The following is a 23,195-nucleotide window of genomic DNA, read 5'->3' as shown; positions in this document are numbered from 1 at the left end:
GTTTCCTAATAATAGTAATGACTATCCTACCAAAGCCTTTCTCTCTCATAAAAAAAAAAAAAAGAAAGCAGTATTTTAAGAAACTAAACATGAAGGAAAATTGGCACACTGGTCTCAGCTATAGCAAGGCAATGCCTGAGGTAGCACAAATCCTTTTGTTATCCCAACTTAGTGCTTTCTGGTAGAAGCAGCATCATTTAAAAATGGAATTGGGATAATAAAAGGAAACCAGGGGAGGGCAGCGTGGGTGGCTCAGCGGTTTAGGGCCACCTTCAGCCTGGGAGTGATCCTGGAGACCTGGGATTGAGTCCCCACATAGGGCTCCCTGCATGGAGCCTGCTTCTCCCTCTGCCTGTGTCTCTGCCTCTCTCTGTCTCTCTGTGTCTCCTATGAATAAATAAATAAAATATTTTTAAAAGGGGGGAATCAGAGGAAACTGAAAGGATGGTTATAAATTGAGGGTGGTAGAGAAACATAAAGGGAGGTATAGATTTCGATTTCTACACTTCATCCAAACTGGTAAAATTATGACATCAGTAGACTTTGACAAGTCATGTACATAAACTATAATTCCTAAAGCAACCACTAAAAAAGACATATGAACAGATACACACAAAAACACTAAAGGTAAGTTAAAATAAATGTCTTAAATCATAATCTGAATAACCATAATCTTAAATATGGCTGCATAGTAGAAAATATGCAAAGTAAACCTGGTATAATTAAAAGGAAAAATAGAAAAATCTATACTTAGAGTGGGAAGAATGAACATCTCATCTCAGCAATTGATAAAACAACTACATAGAAAATAAAAAATATATATATAGAAGAACATAGCAACATTAACAAAATCTAATGGACATTTACAGATTATTCCACTAAATATTAGCAGAATATACATTGTTGTCAAATGCTAATAGAATATACCAAAACAAACAATATTTTGGGTCATAAAACACCATTTAATAAATTTGGAAGAATTAAAACCATATAAAGTATGTTCTCTGACCATAAAAGAGTCAAACTAGAGATCAATTAAGAGTGATAGAAGAATCTTCCAAAATCTGGAAACTAAACTTCTGAGTATTTCATAAATTAATAAAGAAATTTCAACACATTAAGCTGAATGAAAAGAGAACATATCAAAATATGTAGAAAACAGCAAAACAAGTATCATGCAAGAAATGTATAATATTAAAATGGATACTTTAGAAAAGAGGAAAGTGTAGAATCAATAATCAAAGCCCCTACCTCCAAACCTGGAAGAGCAAAATAAAGCCAAAACAAGTACAATGAAAGAGGTAATAAGGATAAGATCATAAATCAATGAAATTGAAAATAGCTTCTTTTTGGAAAACATTTTTTAAAAAGTCGACATGCCTCTAGGAAGACTAACAAAGGAAAACAAGAATAACTCTACATCAGGAATGAAATGAACAATGAAAATCAATATCAATATCAGATAGATTATTCAATACCAGAAGATGTATGAAAAGGTGCTCAATATCACTAACTATCAGGGAAATGCAAATGAAAATCACAGTGAAATACCATCACATCTGTTAGAATGACTATCAGCAAACATAAGGGATTTCAAGTGTTGGTGATGATGTAGACAAAAGGGAACCTTGTGTACTTTGGTTGAGATGTACTTTGGTGCAGCCACTTTGGAAAACAGTTTGGAGGTTCCTCAAAAAATTGATAGTAGAATTACCATGTGATCTATCACTTCTGCTTCTAGGGTATGTTTGAAGAAGATGAAATCACTATCTCAAAGAGATACCTGTATTCTCACGTTGACTGCAGCATTACTTACAATGGCCAAGACATGGAAACAACCTAAGTGTCCATTAATGAACAAATAGATAAATAAAAAGTGATACACATATATACATGCACTATGGATTATTATTAAGCTATTAAAAAGAAGGAAATCCTAAAAAAAAAAAAAGAAGGAAATCTTGCCATTTGTGACAACATGGATGAAACTTTGAGGTCATTAAGTGAATTAAATCTTATGTAAATGATATCCTGTATAAACTCTGAATTTTGCTACAATCCTCTGGAGAATGTTGATATTTTTGTCTTGAAAGATAAGCAAGTTAGTTAGTGTCAGCTTGGGCAGAATGGTACGAATGTCACTTGAGTTCTCAAAGCCTTTGATCTGCTTTGGGGCTATCTTGTACTTACTTGCCAGGTTCAGGAATCAGACTGAAATTAAATGGATCCATACACAGAATTAGGTATCATCTTCTCTGCCTTTCTCCCTTCCATGGTTTCCCCTCACCCTCTGGCTTCTATCATACCATTTTCTTTCTATAGCTCTTTTGGTAAGGTGGCTACAGGAGTTTGAACCATATTGTTTGGCTCCATTATTGGGGAATACTCTTGTGATGAAGCCACAGGTGAGGGAAAGTCACGAATCTGATCCAACTTCATGTGAGTATTTACCTACATTTTTATTTATTTATTTATTTATTTATTTATTTATTTATTTATTTATTTATGAGAGACACAGAAAGAGAGAGGCAGAGACATAGGCAGAGGGACAAGTAGGCTCCCTCCAAGGAGCCCAATGCCAAACTCGATCCTGGACCCCAGAATCATGTCCTGAGCCTAAGGCAGATGGTCAACCACTTAGCTACCCAGGTGTCCCATTACCCACATTTTAAACTTCCTTCTAACAATCTGCCTAATTTTTATTTATTCTGTTTATGTTCAGGTAATCACTCTTTTGATTTGTGTCCATGTCATACTTGTAATTGTCTGGAAGGCTAGTCTTTTTAAGATTTATTTATCATAAGAGACACAGAGAGATTCAGAGACATAGGCAGAGAGAGAAGCAGGCTCCCCGTGGGGAGCCTGCTGTGGGACTGGATCCCAGGACCCCAGGATTATGACCTGAGTCAAAGGCAGACACTCAACTACTGAACCACCCTCCAGGTGCACTTGGATGGCTGGTCTTAAGGGGATTACACTGAAGTAGTAGAACTGGACCTACAGACATATATTTTCATAGCAAAGGTAGATGGATTTTTTTTATATGTCAGATACTGATAAAGAGAAAGGATTCAAGAATGAGTTCATTGTTTGGCCAACAACTGGGCTAATGCCATTGTCATTATTTTAAAAATGGAATATTTCAGAAGGAATAGGTTTGTGGTGGGGGTGTAAAGAAGTTCAGTTTCAACAAGCTGAAATTGAGATTACTACTACATATCCAACTGGAGATTTTATGTGAGAAATTCATTATACAAGTCCTTATTTCGGTGGAGATGTCAAACTGGAGTTAGTTTTGTGAATCATTAGCATGTAGATAGTATAAAAAGATTTGAAATAAGATTCTCAAGGGAGTGGATGCAGGTAAGAAAGAGAAGACACCAAAAGAGACCCCAAAGCTGAGATCTGACTCACTTTAAGAAGCAATGTAACAAAATGTGAAAATGTGCTCAAAGCAATATATAAGGTAGAATTAGGAAAAGGAGTAAGTGTTCCAGTTTTAGGGTATCAAGAAGGTCTCATACAGGTACCTCTTAAAATGAATCTAAATGTCCAAGTAAAAGTTAACCAAGAACAGAAAAGGATGAAGGCTTTCCCAGATGTGAGGACCATAGTGAGCAAAGGCAAATGATAAAGAGCACAACTGCTGTTCAGCAGTGCCAGAGAAAGCATAGGACAACGGAGGGGTAAATGTTGCCTAGGAGAGGAAAGAATAGGGTAAGCCACCCCAGACCTATTTGTCATGTTAAGAAAAGCTTCCTTATCAAGAGAGTTTGTGGTCTTAAATTCATCCTGCAGGTAGAATATTTTATTCGAGTAACCTGAGGGAGAATTTAAATTTAAAAAATAAAAGGGAGTTTCTCTGTTGAAATTAGTGCACTTAGAGGAAGGGAGGGACCTTCAACAATATTTCACCTACCCTGGGTGGCAGCCCCTAAAATACCTGCAGACAATCTGTAGAATGCATCCTTTGGAACACACAGAGCTAATGAGGCATTTTCAATGGCACGATCAAGTTTTCAATATAAATACTGTACTATCACATGCAATGGATTTGAGGGAACTATCATTGGAAATATAATTATCAAATTCAGGAAAAGAAGAAAGGAAAAGAAGGTCACGTAATAGTCCCTGAAAGAAATTACAGACTCAGGAGAAGCAGCTTCTTACAGAAAATTCTATGGAGTCTTTGAGAATAATAAGATTCAGCAACTATCTGGTAAGCTGAGTCTTTCTTAGAAACTAGAATCTAGTACATCGTGTTGGGAACTCTGCCATTCTAATTAGATTTCAAAGAACTCTAATTCATAAAACAAATGCAAAGTGAGTTTCTCTTCAAAGTAGAAGTTGCATTAGTTTGTATTTGAGGTAGATGGAAGCTCCTTCCACAAACTCTTCAGAGTACAGCACCCACATCCTTCAGGGTCTCTCCAGAATACAACGTGGCATTTACACACAATAACATTTATTGATAAACACTGGACCATTCTTATAAGTTTTAAGAAAACATATTAATTAATATAATCCCTGTCACAATAAAGACATGTAATAGTCCCGTTACTGCCCAAATATTCCCTCAGAAATTTGGGGTTTCTTTTTCCCCCAAATACAGCCCTCAGCAATTATTGATATAACATCAGTTTCTAGGGTATTGCCTTTCTCAGATATTATATAAATGGAATCATATAGTATATGGCCTTTTCAAAACTAGTGTCTTTGTTTTTAGCCCTGTATATCTGAGATACATCCACAGAGTTGAGTGTAAAAGGATTTTCTTCCTTTTTATTGCTCAATGCTCCTCTACTGTGTGCCTGTACCGTACTTTGTTAAGCCATTCCTTAGTTATGGGCCATTTGGATCATTTCCAGGTTTGGGTGATTATAAATAAAACTAGTGTAGTGTAGACATTCAACTAGAGATTGCTGTGTGAACATACGTTTTTATTTCACGTGGGTAAATATCTCAGGAGAAGCAAGATGCCTGAATTGGGATGCATGTTTAGCTTCATGAAAAATTATCAAGCTATTTCTGTATTGTCCAGAGGTGCTTTCACATGAGGACAGCAAAGATGAGTTGTGGAGAATGAGATGCTATCGCGCACAAAGCCCGACATATTTATTATTTTGCTCTTGTAGAAGATATTTGCTGACCTTTGTCCTAGTGTATGGTTTTATCTCGGTGAACATTCTGTGTGCTCTTGAAAAAAAATTAGTATTCTGCTATTATTGGATGAAGTGTTCGCATTCATTCATAGCAATGTTCTGCTCTTCCACATTCTTACCAATTTTTCTAGTTATTTATTCTCTTGGTTACTGAATATGGAGTGTTGAGGAGCGTTGAGGTTTTTCCAACTAAAATTTTGTATATGTCTCTTTCTCCCTTCAGTTTTATCTATTTTTGCTTCATGAGTTTTGAAGTTACATTTTTAGGTTCTCACCCATTTAGGATTACTGTGTCATTTTGCTGAATTCAATATTGCCCCCCTTCCTTAATCTCTGGTAATATGTTTTGTTTTTAATTCAATTTTGCCTGATATTAATATAGACACACCAGCTTTGATTAGTGTTTGCATGGTGTATCTACTTTTATTCTTTTTACTTTTAATCTGTCCATGCTTTCCCATTCAATCTAAGTTTCTTATAATTACCATGTACGTATATATTGCCTTTTTTAAATTAATACACCGTTTTTATTTTTTTTATTTTTTTAAGATTTATTTATTCATGAGAGAGAGAGAGAGAGAGAGAAGCAGGCTCCATGCTGGGAGCCCAACGTGGGACTCGATCCCGAGACTCCAGGATCGCGCCCTGGGCCAAAGGCAGGAGCTAAACCACTGAGCAACCCAGGGATCCCCCTAATACACCGTTTTTAGAGCAGTTTTAAGTTCATACAAAAATTGAACAAAAATTATGGTGTCCTTGTAGAAACTCCTCTCTTCTTCCCTACCCCTTTCTCCAGTATTATTAACACCTTATGTTTAGTGTGGTAAATTTATTACAATTGATGAACCAATATTGTGCATTCTTAACTAATGGCCATAGTTCACAATAGGGTTCAAACTTTGTGTACATTCTATGGGTTTCGACAGAGGTATAAGGACTTGTAACCACCATGATAGTATTATACAGAATCATTTCATTGCCCTAAAAATCCCCTGTGCTCCACCCATTTAACCCTCTCACCTGAATAACATCTAGTGATCCACTGATCTTTTTACTGTCTGTATAGCTTTGACTTTTCAAAAATGTCATATAATTTGAATAACACAGTACATAATCTTTTCATTTTGACCTCTTTTACTTGATACTGTACATTGAAGTTTCCTCATATGTTTTCATGACTTAATTAGTAGTCATTGCTTTGTAGTTAGATTAGCTTCTTTTATGGCTGAATAACATTCCATTTTATGGATGAACCACAGTTTGCTTATCCATTCACCTCTTGAAGGACAGGTTGGTTGCTTCCAATGTTTGGGGATTATGAAAAAAGCTTATAAGTGTTTGTATGAAGTTTTTGTTTGTTTATGGACATACCAAGGAGTGTGATTTCTGGATCATGTGGTAAAAGTTTGCTTCATTTTTAAAGAAACTGCCAAACTGTCATTGAAAGGGGCTGTGCTATTTTGTATTTCTGTCCATAATGAATGACAGCTCTTGTGGCTTCACACTCTTTCCAGTATTTGATGGTGTCACTGATTCAGATATTAATCATTCTTATAGATTCTTCTTGTTAAATACATAACATTAAGGTAGTATCATCCCAATTCTTCCCTCCTAATTTTTGTTGTGTTTCTGTCATACATTTTATGTTCACAGTCTACAAACACAATGCATTACTATTGTTTTTGATATATAGAGTCATAAAATTTTTTATATTTAAAATTAAATATGCCTTTTCTGGCTTTATTTCTTTTTTTAGACTTGTGTCTTTGAGGTTTCTTTAATATCTTTTGCAATACAGCTCTGCTGACATTGAATTCTCCCAGCCTTTGTCGGTAAAGTTCTTCAGTTCTCCTTCATTATTGAAAAATACTTTCCCTGGGCATAAAAATATGAGTTTATAGATATCACTTTATTATCCTCTGGTTTACTGAGTTTTTGATGAAAAGTCTGCTTTGAACATTTTCTTTGACCCTCGGTATGTCCTGTGTGTTTTTCTTCTGGGTGCCTTCAAGATTTCTTCGTTGTCTTTCATTTTGAGCAATTTTAATAAAATATGTCTAGGGTTTTTGTTTGATTTGTTTGGTTTGCTTTGATTTTGTTTGGTATTTATCCTTCTGGAGTTATATCAATTTTTTTGATCTGTGACATGGGGTGTCTCTTTAGTTTTGGAGGCTTCTCAGCCATTATTGCTAAAAATAATTAATTTTTCCCATCCTCTCTTTCATCTCCTTGTAAGATTCCAATTACTCATGTATTGGACTATTTGATATCATTCCTGGCCTCTTAAAGTCTCTGTTCTTTTTTCTTTAACTATTTTATCTTCTTGTGTTCCTACTATTGTAGTTTCTATTGATTTTTTCTTAAATTACAAACACAATATATATTGCATTTTATTAAATTCTGTTGAATTAAAATTTGGCTCTTTAATAGTTAAATTATTTCATCATATCAAAACATTAACTTCCTATTTTAAACATTAATCAAGAGTATTGGATAATTCTACTTCACATAATGAAGGTTGACATATTCCAGAAAGTTATACATAAATTTAGTTTTTTATATACAAATGTATATAATTTAATGAATATGAAGAATACTGTGGCATGCCCTTCAGGAAATAAATAATCTCTACTAAACATATTTAGCTTATAAATTACTTTTTTATGTATAGTTTAAAAAATGAATCCAACCCATAAGACATTTTGTCAAGGGGACAATTATTCTTGTGCCACAGTCTCAATTTCAATGGTTTTAAGGGATTGTATTGAGTTCATTTAAAACGTCTTAATAGAAGGCTACATTTAATCACATTTTAGCAACATTATCCTTTGTTGCAACATATTATTATATTTTATTTCCTAGCAAGTACAAAGTTAAAATAATATGGACCTCAAGTTAGAGTTCTAATCTTACCTACAGTTACCAGAACACATCTTGAGTGTCATGCTTTGTTCTTTAAGTTGAAAGTCTTTGACAAGGTAAATGTAATGTAATCCAGAGTCTATATGCAAGTTGACAGGGGGCTAGAGGCCATCTCCTCTAAGGAATAATTAATGGAGCAGAAAGTCAAAGTGAAGATTCAGTTTAGACGTAATAACACTTTCCAAATATCTGCAGATTTATTCTGAGGGAAAGGGTGTAGGCATTCAAATATTTCAGTGAAATGAACTAAGATCAACAGATATGAATTATAATATGAATTATAATAACAGTTGTCTTTATTTAAAATATTTTTTTAATTATTAGCATTTTCCAACCATTGAACACCTGCCTCCCAGTCACTGCTAGTGTTCAGATAGAATCTGGGTAACTACCTACTCAGGATCTTATCTCCCGTATGATTTCTAAGCACTCTACCTACCTCCTGCATCTAAGACTCTGGGTATAGAAACAATGCCTAATAATAATTAGATTAAAATAATATAATAAATTCGAAAAAATAGTGGTTTTAGTTTACAAAAGTCAAGAGATTGTAGAGATTTCTTAAATGAGATATGACCTACTTTCAACCTGGCTGTTGAGTAAATTTGAATAGAAGGACAAAGGAGTATGGAGCAGGGTATTTTGTGAACAAAGTATATCAATTAAGGCTCTTAATTATATGAAACAGATTACAAAATTCATGGGTCTAATCATAAAATATATACTCTTTTATATTATTTTTGGCAGCACTTTTTCTGAGGCCTATCCATATTACATGTAGTCATTTTTTCATTATCATGTATTATCTTATACAAAACTATCCCATGATGATAGAAACTAGAATACTGATTGCCTTAGGTGTAATGAGTAGTAAGGAGCATCAGCAGGTTTCTGTGATATGGGAAATATTTTTTATCCTGATTTTCAGGTGTTTTCATAGGTTTATATGGATGTAAAAATTCATCAGTCTAGACTCTTGATATTTGTATAGTCTATTGCATATGAACAGCACATCAATAAAAATGTGGTACTTTTTTTCTTTCATTTTGTTGTGCTTTTAAATTGCGTGGAATGAAGATCTAATTGGCCTAGGAGGGCCTCACCCTCACTCGGGCTTGGGCAGGACAGAGTACCATGAGTAAGAATTTAACAAAACCACAATAAGGAGAAAGGGATTACAAAGAAAATTACAACAATTATTACCAAAGAAGGAGAAGGGGGGTTGTACAGGCAAATCAACAGATGGCCACCAAATATGATAATGGTAAGATATTAATAATAACTGACACATGTTTAAATAAGATATTAATACAGTCTTACCTCATTTGACCTTAATTCTATAAGCAAATACTGTCTTGATTCATATTTTACATTTAAGATCAGTGAGACACAGAAGGCCCTTAAAGACAGATTTGGGATTTGAACACATTCCCTGTCTCAAGCGTCTACATTATGAACCTCTTTGCTACACTGCTTCTCAAATGTGCACTGTGTGTTCAAGGGTGTTGAACTATACCAGGTAGAATGGAGCAAAGGGAAAACAAAGACATGGATGCATTAAGCTATTTTATTGTTCCATTTCATTCTGCTTATGGCAAACATTTTCAAACCTTCATCTTGTAAAAAAAAAAAAAAAGAATCTATACCATCTGACTGTAATGTCAGCTCTGAATTAAAATATTGTGTTGTACCAAAAAAAAAAGTGAAAATAAACATTTTACAAATAAAAACAAAAAACCCTTCATCTCATAAATAAATCTGAAATTTATGGCTGAAAATTCACTAAAGTCTAGGAGATTATAAACACACACACAGATACACAATGGTTTCATTTTTAACGATTTATCATATATAATTAGAAGTTGGGAGTTTCTGTCCTTTCTAAAGCTCAATATCTTCTTTTTCAAAATTAGGGGCTTTAGTGTTTGGTTACCCAGATCCGTTTTGCTATTCATTCAAAGATAAGAACTTATACTTGGGAGTGGATAACTGAGAAAATGTCATTCAGGTCACTCATCATAATATTGAATAGGGTCACATAATTGGAAAGTTACTTAAGCATAGCAGGTGTTATCAGGTGGTGATACAATCAGATACCATAGTTATTTTACTGCTGGCAAACCCAGGTCATTTCACAGTGGAAAGGGTACCAGACTCAAAAAAGACAAAGGAAAAGAAGTCTTATGAAAGAAATCACTCTACAATGGCAAATATACCAATGCCCTCAGGAAATTGTAGCAACAATCAGGGTTTAATCCAACTAAAGCACATATTGCAGGACACAGGAAGGTAATGTCAAATAAGAGGTTTTATTGGATTGGCTTGCAAAACAGGTAAATGAGCAAATGCAAAGCTGATGAAAAGAAACGTTTGCCACTACTCATTAAATGGATCAATATGAATCTGCTACCTCTAATCTTTTTATGGCAGTTTTCATTATAAATAATGACCTGCATTTTTAAACAATCCACCATCAAAAGTCTAACTCTGAATGAAATTAAGAGTTGCCTTTACATATTATTAATGTACTTGCTTCTGAATATTAACGCACAACACGTTTGTCATTTCCCTTAAAGGCTGCTCACCTCTGTGGTCTTTCAGGATTCTTATATTTGTATCACTCTATTCAGCTTAAAATATTCTGATCTTTTAAAAACGGGCAGAAACCATAGCAGAAATTCATGAGCTTCCATAAATCGTTACAATTCAGATAAACTCTTATGTATGCCTTTATGACAAAACAGCTTCTCAAAGTCACTTCTATTCTGGTGTCAATATTCTCATTCATACCCACCCATGGGCAATTTGGAGAACAGTGACACAAAGGTCCACATAAAGAAGTTTCATTTAAGGAAGATAGAAATGAGATAGAAACAGGAATAAGAATTACCTGATATATATTTTATATATTTAAAAAATATTTAAAATATAAAATATTTTAAAAGCTTTTTATATAAAATATAAAAATATTTTAAAAGCTTTTTTTAAGTTCAATCTAGAATGGGAATATTTGCAAATATAATTTGATCCATCTTTCTATTCTCAAATAAAATTTACTTGTGTAACATCTTTCTCCAAAATGGGGAGTAATAGCAGCCCTTAGTATGAGGGAAGAGAATCTCTCATATGCAAGTAAAATATTTCTACTGGTGTAGCAGAAGCCAGGATAACTATTTTGTATATTTCAACCTGTTGTTGAGGCCACAAGTCTTGTCTATCCCTAACAGTTGAAGAAAGTTCCTATGATAGCATAGACTTGCATAGCAGAAACCTTCAGTAGGAAGGTACTACATTAACCTCCAATCTTGGGAAGACAGGAGAAGGGAAGAATATAAACTATAATAAAACAAGATATTATACAATAGACATAAATTAAAAAAAAAACACAACTATCTAGAATCAACAAAGCAATAGAGTTGTGGAACAAAGGTAAATTTGGGCCAGAGAGAAGAAAGTGTAACTTAGGAAGTAAATAAATATTTAAATGATTTCCCAAAGAGATTACATAAAGCCTCCAAGCTAGTTAACAGTTTTTTTTTAAGATTTTATTTACTTATTTATTTATTCATGAGAGACACACAGAAAGAGGCAGAGACATAGGCAGAAGGAGAAGAAGGCTCCCTTGGGGAACCCAATGCAGGACTTGATTCCAGGGCTCTGGGATCATGACCTGAGCAGATGATCAACCTCTGAGCCACCAGGTGTCCCAACAGTTCTTAATATTAGAGACAAGAAATGGTGGAACTTCTTTAACAGCAGCTAATAAATTAGCAGATGTTTTAGAAATTAAAGAAGGAGAAGGCAGAAAGAGACGGAAGAAGGGATGGAGAGAGACAGGGAGAGATAATAATCCTGATAATGAAAATGAAAGAAAAAAAACTTCTGGGACTTCAGAAATGGTCAGATATATATATCCATTTATATAATATACATATATATGTATATACACACATGTAGACTTATTTAACATATATTCATACAGTGAAAACATGTGAGCTTCTATATGCCAGACATTGTGCTGAACTATGAAATCCAAAGATGTAAAATACTATGCAGGTCTCAAAAAATTAAAGTCCAGATTCTGATTGTTGCATTAGAGGAAAAAGGCCCAGCTCTGACAGATGCAGTCCTAAGGAAAGGATGGAGCAACTTTTCTAGGAGATGGACATGGGCATTTGTTTAAAGGCAAAATTGGAAGCAGAAAATCCTCAGGATCTCTCTGATTATATTGTATTTTAAGAGGAAGAGTAATTGTAAAAGAGTGAAACATTGGACATTTTACCAATCAAATCTTTAGAAATTCACCCATTCTTAATTTAATATCCTACATATGGCTTTGAAGGTGGTCATATTTAAATAATCCAGGTCTAACATCTCTGCCTAGTTCTTCCTGTTTTTATTCACATTTCCAGGGTAGATTTTTAATTTGGAAGGAGGCAAATTTGAGTAACTATATTTTTAATATAGATATAATTATTTAAAATTGCTACTGAAGGACATATATTGGTGGACGGAGGAAAGAATGAACACACTCCAAAATAAGACCTGAAATTTAATCTAAGTTCTGTTCTTTATTAATATGTGGCTTTGACCAAGTTTAATTCTCTTCATATTCAGTTTTCTTATCTGTAATACAAAAGTCATAAAACTATAATGTCTGGGCTGCATATATTAATGTATAAACAGGACTGGCCCAGTATCTATGATAGGATACACCCTGAAAACATGGATATTAGCTAAATTCTATTAAGCAATTTCTGTACTTTAAATAATATTATGGCAAATTATTTACATATATCATCTATTTTATCTCTCAATGCAAGCCTATAAGTTAGTAACTATTATTATCAGAAGAACTGAGATGCAAACCTGTCTCTCTGTCTTCAGAGTTAGGACTTCTAACCACAATTCTCTACCTTGCTCATACACTGCCGTATCAGTTATTTTGCTTGTTTACCCTCTGTTCTGTCTTTTTCTTCTCCTTCTGTTATTCCCATTGCATGTACATTATACCAGTTGTAATTATCTTAGAGTTCTTGGATAGTCTGTTCCATCTTTCTCATTCTTATTTTCTGTTTGCATTTCAGTTCTGGAAGTTTCTCGTTAACCTATCTTTATGCTCACTGATTCTTTCCTTGGCCATGTCTAGTTTATAGATGAGTCCATCAAAGGCATTCTTAGTTTTATTAGTGTTTTCATTTATAGCATTTCCCTTTGATTCTTCCTTAAAGTTTTCATATCTTGGATTACATTACCCAACTGTTTTTCTGTTTGTCCACTTTTTCCGTTAAGAGTCCTTAGTTTTTTAATGATAGTTATTTAAATTCCTAATCTATAATTCCAAAATCTGTGCCCTTAACTATGTTCTGGTGTTTGTTCTGTCTCTTCAAATTGTGTTGTTTGTCTTGCAATTTTTTGATGGAAGCTAGACATGATGTATTGTGAAAAAGGGCCCTATGTAAATAGGTCTTTAGTGTGAAGTCTTATATTTATCTAACTAGGAGTTAGGCCATGTTTCCTGTTTGCTACAACTGTGGGTTTCAGAGGCTGAATGTTCCTCTGTTGCTCTTATCTTTGTTTTTCCTGTTGTCTTTGTGTTTCTCTAGAGAATTCTTGAATAATGTCTGACATGTGCAGTTCTTTCTATTGCAATTCTCTAATATAGGAGTACTGTTGATATGGTGGTAAGATGTGGGAAGAAGGGAAGCCTTAAGCCTTACAATTAAGTCTCACTCATTTTGTCAGTCTGTGCCCTACGTTGTGTCATCCACAAATGCTTTTCAGCTCTCCCCACCACACACATACACTTAAATGAGATAGGAAGACTAGAGGGCACCAGAGTTTGGGCATTTCCCTTCCTCGAGGTCAGTTAATCTCTGGTAAAACTCAAGGTAGTCAGGCTCTACTGAAATATTTTCCCTTAAGTCACACTTTTGTTAAGACAAACAGAACACGCTGTGTTTGTCTCAAAATGGCTACTTTCCCCCTCTCCATGCCTGAAACAGAGGCAACTTTTTTCTTTTTTTCTTTTTTTTTTCTGATTTTCACCTTGAGAATTTGATGGGACTCTCACAGGTAAATCTTAGGAATATGTGAAGTCCCCCTAAAACTGGGGGTTTTTAACTCTCAAGCTTGTCCATACTGAGCTTCCAGTAGTTCAACTAAAACTTAAGCTTTTGTACACCATTATTAGCTCAAGTGGTGGGCTTCTGGTCCTAGAATTCTGCTATAGTAATTCCTGATTTTCTATGTCTACCTATCTGTCTCTTCAATTTTCAGGGCAGCATTTTGCCTTGTGACCTCAATTTCCCAATGAATCTAAGAAGAATTATTTATTTTTAGTTCAGTTTTTTTTCTTTCTGTGACAACAGGAGTGACAACTTCTAAGCTGCTTATATGCCAGACCAAGAACCAGAAATATTCCTTAACTTTTTTGACACATTTTTAACATCTTCATATTCACACTCTTCTCTTTTTCCTTTTTCTTCCTTTTCCTAAGCTATCATTCTTTCCTCAGGAGTCGTCTCTGATTCTTCATTCCATTGTTTCTTCCTCATCAAAACTTCAGACATCTTCCTTCTATCCATTGTGATTCATGGGATAAGTCTGTTCTCATGAAAGGATGAGAGATGCCTCCATTTCCACCTAAGGTGAAAAGAGGGAGCTTCTGGTTTCTGAATCTAGCATAGACTGAAATCAGGCAACAATTCAGAAAACTGTTGAGTTGCTGTGATTTTAGGAAAGAGCATGGATACTGCCTCACATAAAATCTAAACAGAGAAAAAGTAAACAGGGGGCCTGCAACATTTTCCTGAATAGAAGCATAAGAATAGAGAACTAGAGAGCTGGAGGAAATCTAGAAATACTGCCCTGTTTACCTGCACACACAAACATGTTTGAATAATTTTGGGGGGGAAAACGTTTAAACTACTGACTGAGTAAAGTGTTCTTGTCCACTGAACTGTCAAAGGAAGCACTGAATGAATAAGAATGAAGAGACACTGCCCTGCTAGACAGTATAAACACAGGCTCCTTTCAAAAGTGATATGAGTATTTTGGAGTTATACACAACAGAGAAATAATTAAATTTGCAGGTTGGCTGGACTCAAGCAATCCCAGAAATATAATGGAAGAAAGACGACAGGATAACTAAGGGTCTCAACACCAGCCTGAAAGGGTAGCTTGTGTTTGCCAATTCTTGTTAGGTATCAGGTCCTGTTTGGCACTTTATGTAGAATTTCTCCCACTTAATCTTTACAACAACCCTATCAAAGAAGAATTATTAGCCTTACTCTAAGGATGAACAAACTGAGCTTCAAATATTAAGTAACAAGGTCATGGTCACCCTGCTACTTATTTCTGTAACCAGGATTCATACACAAAACAGCATTATCTCAAAGTTCATGCTTTGAAACCATTCTGCTCTCTTCTTAAGAAAGCTACTTTTTGTTATCACCACTCCCTTGTCAAATCAGGAACTGAATTCTCTAGCTGGGACCTTCCTCTAGGAAAGAAATTGAGAGCTCCATTGCCTTAGAGAGGCAGCTTCAATTCCCAAACTGAAAAGCAGAGGTTTGGTATGTTATTAGTATTCATTTAAATCCACCTTACTCTTTATGGATACATGGCTTTTAGGTATGGCCTGTTAAAAACATATCACATCTTTCTGGGTCATGGGAATCCACTTAAATAAGCAATTGAGATTTATTTTTATTTTATTTTTGACTTCTAGCTCCACTTACCCCTCATTCTATAGCATTAAGGCAAATTCCATATTAGGCTTAAGAGTACATGAAAATGTCTCTGGGAGCAGATGAATCTAATTATAGTGAATAGGAATGGAGACGTTTTCTCTTATAATGCAGTCTCCTTTATTAGCTAAATCTTTTCCTGGAATGTATTGGAGAACCATGCTTTGTTGGGCCCTTTATTACTATGGAGGGGTATAGAGAAGGTTGATCATGAGTAAGGTAACTGCAAAATGAAATAGTTTATTTCCAAGACACTTTTGAGAGAGGAAAAAGGTCTCAATCAGTCAAGATGTTAGGATAACTGTAATAATAAATAGGGAATTCTCTGGGTGAAGTAGAGCTTTTGGCGATTCTGTTTGTTACTATATGTTTGTATTACCCAGAAGTCTCCAGCAAAACAAACCAGTAGGAGATATATGATGGATAGATAAATAGATAGATAGATAGATAGATAGATAGATAGATAGATAATTGATTTATTATAGAAATTGGCTCATATAATTATGGAGACCAAGAAGTCATATAATCTGCCATCTCTAAACTAGAGAATGAGGGAAACTACTGATATAAATCCATCTAAGTTCAAAAGCCTGAGAATGCAGGGACCAATGTCAGTCCATGTCTGAATCCCTAAGTGTGAGAACCAAGAGTGTGGATGTCTGAGGGCAGGAGAAGATGAAGGTCATTGAGAGAGTGAATTAACTCTTCCTCCACCTTTTTATTGTATTCAGCCCTTCAATGGATTGAATGATGCCTACTGGCATCTTTACTTGGTCTGATTCAAATACTAATCTCTTTCTGAGATACCCTTATAGACATACCTAGAAATAATGTTTTACCAGCTATCTGGACATCTTAGCCTAGTCAACTTATCACATGAAATTAACTATTATAACCTTCAAGTAAGGATTAAGGAATTTGGATAATTTCAATTCTTAGAGATTTTTTGGTCCAGGCCAGGGCTCATCTTGTGTCAAATAGTTTTTTATTTGCAATTCAAGAGACAACGATTCACTACAAGAAGTCAGTTTGTTCAAAATCAGAGCAAAAATCAACATTAGGAACCTGTGTCCTATTTGAATAACAAAATAAATAGATTTATTGCAGTTGTTACACGTCATGACTATGCTTCACAGGAAACAGACTATAAGTACTATTATCTTCTCTACTTATCATTTATCTTAAAATATTAAAGTTTAACAAGATCTGTTAAAACACTCCACCTATAGATATAAACCTTGTTCAGTTATCTTTTCAAACCTGACACTTTTTAAATAGTTCAAAATATACTGGTTCCTGTAATATTGTAATTCATAATAAGAAATCTGTATTTGGTTTTTGTCCCTTTTCTGGTGCAAAATACCTAAAATCCCAGGAATTTCCATAAATGATAGGAATGGTAAAGTGCCTTATGTTATATTGATGGAATGACTTTCGGAATACCTCAAGGTCTTCTAAGGATGAGGACTGGTTGCCAGGGAAACCAACCCTAAGATTGAGGGTTGGATTTTTCATTGCCATCCCCTGACCATGGGAAAGGGAGAGTGGCTAGAGATTGAATCAATTGACAATGGCCAATAAGTTAATCAATCATGTCCATGTGATGAAGCCTCTATAAACAAACAAACAAACAAACAAACAAGCACAAAAGGTTGGATTCAGAGAGTTTCTGAGTTGGTAAACACACTTAGATATGGGGAGAATGGAATCTGTGGTGAGAGTTTGGAAGCTCTGTGCCCCTTCCCCATAGCTTGTCTTATGCTTCTCTTCCACCTGACTGTTCCTGAGTCAGATCCTTTGATAACAAATCAGTGATCTAGAAAGTAAAATGTTTTGAGCTCCATGAGCTGCTTTATCAAATTAATTGAAGCCAAGGAGAGAGTTACGGAAAGAGAGCCAGTTAGTCAGAAGCACAGGAAACAACCTGAGCTTGTGATTAGTATCTGAAATGTGTGTGTGTGTGTGTGTGTGTGTGTGTGTGTGTGTGTGTGTGTGTGTGATGTGTTGGGGGGGGTGAGGGGTGTCATGTTTGTAGGACTGAACTGTTACCTGTGGAATCTGTGGGGGTGACCGTCCGGTAGAGGTAGTGGTGAGGTAGTGAAAGAATTCACCCAAGGCAGAACAAAGGATATTGAAGTTTACTGAATACACTGCAAGAGAGCAGTGGACAGGATAGCAAAGGAGAGACTATCAGCCAGGAGTTGGGGTGGGGGGCGGGGAGAGACTATCAGCCAGCTATAAGAGGGGGAAGTGAAGAGATATGAGAACATATGGAATATTCTTTTCCTACTACCTGTGCTATGTTGTAAGTAGCCCATTGGTCAGCTAGGGCTGTTGGATGTTTTGAGATGGATCACCTAATGGGTCTATGTGGCTTCAGCCTGGTCTCACTGTGAGCCCTTTTACCTTACTCAGGTTTCCATTGTCAGGCCTGTTGCCTAAAAGCTGCCTCTGCAGAATCTGTTATCTCCAGGTAAACAGTGTCAGAATTGAGCTGAATTCTAGAACGTCCAGTCCAGAGAATTGCTTGGTGCTGTAGGGGAAACCCTTCTCCAATATACATTTTGGAATTGGTTTCAGAACCTAGAATAGTTACCAAAAGACATAGTTCAAGACTATACTCCAATTTTCCTCTATAAGCAGTCCTGAAAATTATAGATTTTCTGGCATTCTACATATCTGGGTCAACAAGTCCATTAAATGAATAATATTAAAATCCTATAAACCAGTATATGAAAGAATACTATAGAGCTTTGAGGAGGTAAAAGATAATCTTTTAATCACAGTTTCTATATTCTTAAAACTGGCAAGATGCCTAAAACATAATGAATACCACACACACACACACACACACACACACACTACACACACATACTATGTATACACACAAACATATGACATGACAATAGAAAAGCATTAGAAAATTTAGAGGTGCTTGAGGTACTTATGCTGTCTATTGGCATATACTTTTTGCAAAGATATTATATAGGAAGATATTTCCATTCTAGTTCTAATACCCCCTAAAATTATTTTCTAATACCCCCTAAAAATTATTTGTGAAATGTCTGGTTATAGCATGTTGCATAGAGATTTAACCACTTAGGCCCACCATTTCTTCTGGCCCCCAGATGTGTGGGTCAATTCATTTCATAATGACCACTAAAGAATTATCAGAAATAATTTCTGATGACCACATTTTATTTCCTTAGTGATTTCCTGACTCTTTGATCTTGAGTCCACAGGCAAGGTGTCACGTCATCAGTAGTCCAGCATAGGTTGAAGGAAAAGTGCTAGGTGAGCAGTGCTGATAGAACTCTGCTGAAAGCCTCTAGGCCACTTAACAGCAGCAGCTTTGTCTCCTTGCAACTCTCTTAGCAGCCATTCATGCTCACAATAAAAAATAATGCAAAAGAAGAGTCAAACAAAGCAAAACAAGAGTTATTAATAATGGTATAAATATGAATTGAGCTGGTTGCAGAAACTAAGGAGCACAAAGTATTTTGATAGTTTATTTGTATAGATTGTTTTAGCTAACAACATAACCTTTATTCTACAGAGACAGACACTGAGGCTCAGAGAAGGGAATGGATTCATTCATTTCTTATTCAATATCATAAATCCAAGTGGTCAAGGAACATGAAAATACATATATTTTCATCCTTATTTAGATGATGTGCTCTCTTGAGACAGAAATTTGTATCTGTTTTTCTCAGTTAAATGTACTGTGACTTGAGTTACTGAATTTCTTCAAGTCTCAAATGGAAGGCCAAATGAGATAATGCTTGCAGAATACCTTATACAGACTGGCACATAGAAAGTACTCAATAAATATTCAACATGAACAATGGGAATCATAATCCTATATAATGTCACAGATACAGATTGTGTTATGACAAGAATAGTTTTCACCTGACTCTAACAAAAAAACTTTAAAAATGAGTCAGAACAATATGATGGATTACTAAACTGATACTCAGAAATAAGCGATTTGTCCCGATTTACACAATTTAGTGAGGCCAAAGAGTTCATCAGTAAATAAATATGAACTTCATCTGAGCCCTCCTTCTTCCAATACTTTACAATATTAATTGCTGAAGGGCACTGGGCTCCATATGAAAAATGTCTCCTAATGTTATTACATAACTGTATGCTTTAATAACTCAAGAAGGTTGAATGAAAGTATAAAAGGCAAATTAAAGAAATTGATTCTGAATTCTGATGAGGATATCCCATGGACCAGAAAAGTGTCTAATTACAGAATAATTACTAGTTAAAATTTGAATGATTCATTTTTAAGCTGACAGATAAAAAAGAAAGCCCAGCAGATCAAAAAGGAAGCATGCTTTTTGTATAGAGACAAAAACAAAAACAATAGAAAGTAAGGGGAGAACCTTCAAAATAATCCATTAAAAACAGAGAATGTTTTTCCAGAAGCCATATTTGGAAGGAAATGCATTGGGGAAGATAAAGAGGAGAAGCATAGAATACTGTAGAAAACAAAGATCCAGAATTAACAGTTAATGAGAACAATCCCCAATTGCTCCTGTTGACATATGCAGCATCTCTGTCTTCAGTGCTTAGCTCACTTTGAAATCACCTTCTTAAGGTGAAGACTCAGAGTCTGCTTTCCATCACAACATAACCCACAAAAAAAAAAAAAAAAAAAAGACATAACCCACAGTTACACCTGCTATGTCTAGAACTAGAAAATAAATTTCACTAAGAAAGACTTACAAGATAATGGCAAGGTATATATACCTGGGAGTCAGATAGACCTGCATCTGAGTCTTAGATAATCAGTCCAGGATTACACATGGACAAAATGGACATAGTCTCTTTATTCCAGAAACTCCAGTTATTGAAAATGTTTCCAAACAGGGAGACTGAGAGATACTGGCACTGGCCTCAGCATTGTGGGGGTCAATGTGGTCATGACCCACTAGGGAAGATAAGACAGATACCAGAAGAAATTATTAATCTTCAAAAAGGCATCATAAATATCAAGGATTCAACAAGGATTTCAAGGATTGAATGAGTTCAGAAGGGGAAACCATACGTGCAATCACTGAAAACCTATGCAACCTTATTCAAAATAAGCCATAGTTTGATATTTTACTTGAAAAAGAGTCACATGTCCAGATAGGAACTTGACCTAGCTTCATTCTTAGGCTTGTACACTTAGCTCCAAAGATTTTACTGAGAATCAATATTGTGTCACCAAAGTGGGTCACTGTTAACATTTCTTAGTTTATCGGTTGAAAAGTATTTATTGATTGTGGACATACGTGCTCCTTTTCATCCTGGTATAATTTCTGTTTGTAGTTAGATGACTTCTTCTCATAAATCATACATGCCTCAGCATAAACGGCCGTCTTCTCGGATCATTTTCTCTAATTAAATCACTTACCCTCATCCCCACCCCACAACACACACACACACACACACACACACTCACATATATATATATATATATATATATATATATATATATATATATATATATATTGTTTTGTTTCCTAACATCTGGACTTTTCCTGGTATGTTTCTCTGAAGAGTGACATTTCCCTAATGACCAGTTAACTAGTTTATATTAAAATTCAGGACTCAGCCTCTCCTGCAGGGGTCAGTAGCTGAAATTGTCTCTCAATTCTGTGAGGTTCCAGTCCTTGCTTTTACATCAGCTCCTCTGGGATCTTGTTGGCACACACATAGGTTAGCAGTCGGACAAGTCTCTGTGAGGAATTCAGATGCACATTCCTGGGCTTAATTTTTCTGTGGCTCTCTTTCTTGACTTTTCCTCCAAACTTCTGCTAATCTACAAAACTCCAGATCTCTGTCCTCCAATGCCCTGTAAAGTTAATTTTGCTATTTTGCCTAGAAGTCAGCTTTCAGTGTGTAAATATACAGGAAAAAGCCTCAAGCTTACAGATCTCATCCTTTACAGTTTGTTTTTCAAAAGTTGATTTCCCTCTACTTGATTTCTATTTTTGATTGTTCCCTGGAATCCCCTCACACTTCTTTTTTTTTTCTAATTTTCATAATGCTATTTATAAGAGGTGTAGTCTATCCAAGCTATGCCACTATTACTAGAATCCAAAATTTCCTGAAATATTTCCATAATGTTGAAAATAATTTTCTTTTCTTTCCTAATTAATTGGTTATATTTGTTTTTATTACATGTAGCAAAATCCATAGCAGATATAGGGAATAATTTTTGGAACAGAGAAGGAAGGCCCTGAGATCCTAAATGGAAGATGAGAGACAACACAGAAAGAAGATGAGGCCCAGTGGAGGCGATGGAGACAGAAGTCTGAGCACATGAAATGAGAAAATCTGTTTTGTTCCTAAATTGTTACGATGACCAGTCCCAGATACACCTTCCTGCAGGGGGACCCCCTTACCAAGTAGCCCAACTGGAGCCTCTAGGACTTCTCTGACCTGATCTCTTGCTCTCCATGGTATCTACCTGCAGAACTTCTCACCTCTCTTTTCAGGAGCTTTCCAAACCCTGGTCAGCTCTATCAGTTCTCTGATTCAGTTGAGACAAAACTACTTCCTTGGGCATCCTCCAGTCAAGCCAGAGTTTTGGATGCATGATCCAGTCCAGGCTTTTATTTCTATCTTGAAGAAAGAGCTCTAGTTGTGTGCGTATGTGTGGTGGTGGTGGTGTGGGGAGGTGTTTCCTCCAGTTGCTCCACAAAATCCTGCAGAAAGGGAGAGGCATGGATAAGCCTACCAAACACCACACTTCTACCTCTTTTACTGGAATCCTCTTTTGGTTTTACAAAAGCCTGTGTGCTATAGCTTCTCAACTCATCTCTAGAGTCCTCACAGCTATTCTGGTCTATATATTGTGTCTAATTCTATATCTTTGTTGAAGAAGGAGGGGCTGTAACTTCCTAGTCAACCATCTTGTTGACATCTGGTCACTATAATACATTTTTAGCGAGCTTATTTTCATTGTTTTATTTTTTTAGTCATTGATTTCCTCAGCTTAGGACAGTTGATTTAGGCTAGTATTAAATTTACTTTGTATGATCTGAGAACTCAGTTACTGAAAGTAGAGAAAAATGACCAAGGCCTATGCTGAGTATCAGAAAAGGATTAACCTGCCATTAATCTTACTATGTATTTGAGCGTAATAGTACAATCAATTCAAATCATGCTCTTATTCCAAGACTCACAAAGCAGAGATCACATCATAGTTTTATTCAGATTTCCAGGAATTGACTCCTACCTTAAATACCTATTAACCATGTGTTCTTGGGCAGGTTATTTAAAAGGCTCCTACCCTCAGCTCCTCTCCTAACATATAAGGATGATTATAGTACCTTACAATGTAAGATTTTCATCAAGATTA

At 35.4% G+C, this 23,195-nt stretch overlaps 1 protein-coding gene across 26 annotated transcripts in view; it reads right to left on the bottom strand.

The window, feature by feature from the left end:
• Window positions 1-18,318, bottom strand: part of LOC144301134 (uncharacterized) — a 286,282-nt gene extending 267,964 nt beyond the window's left edge. For 20 of the 26 annotated variants that reach the window (XR_013367876.1, XR_013367887.1, XR_013367886.1 and 17 more), the window contains exon 1: window positions 18,129-18,302. Coding sequence is in view for 1 of the 26 variants with exons in the window: in XM_077877703.1 (XP_077733829.1) it covers window positions 18,129-18,153 (25 nt within the window). In the remaining 25 variants the exon portion in view is untranslated. The other 6 variants (XR_013367892.1, XR_013367902.1, XR_013367899.1 and 3 more) reach the window with 4 other exon arrangements.
• Window positions 18,319-23,195: the final 4,877 nt, after the last annotated feature.

The sequence above is a fragment of the Canis aureus genome, chromosome 29, assembly GCF_053574225.1.
Source record: "Canis aureus isolate CA01 chromosome 29, VMU_Caureus_v.1.0, whole genome shotgun sequence".
In the NCBI taxonomy this organism is placed as follows: domain Eukaryota; kingdom Metazoa; phylum Chordata; class Mammalia; order Carnivora; family Canidae; genus Canis; species Canis aureus.
Note: the sequence above shows the minus strand (reverse complement) of the source record. Positions and strands in the feature narration are given on the sequence as shown.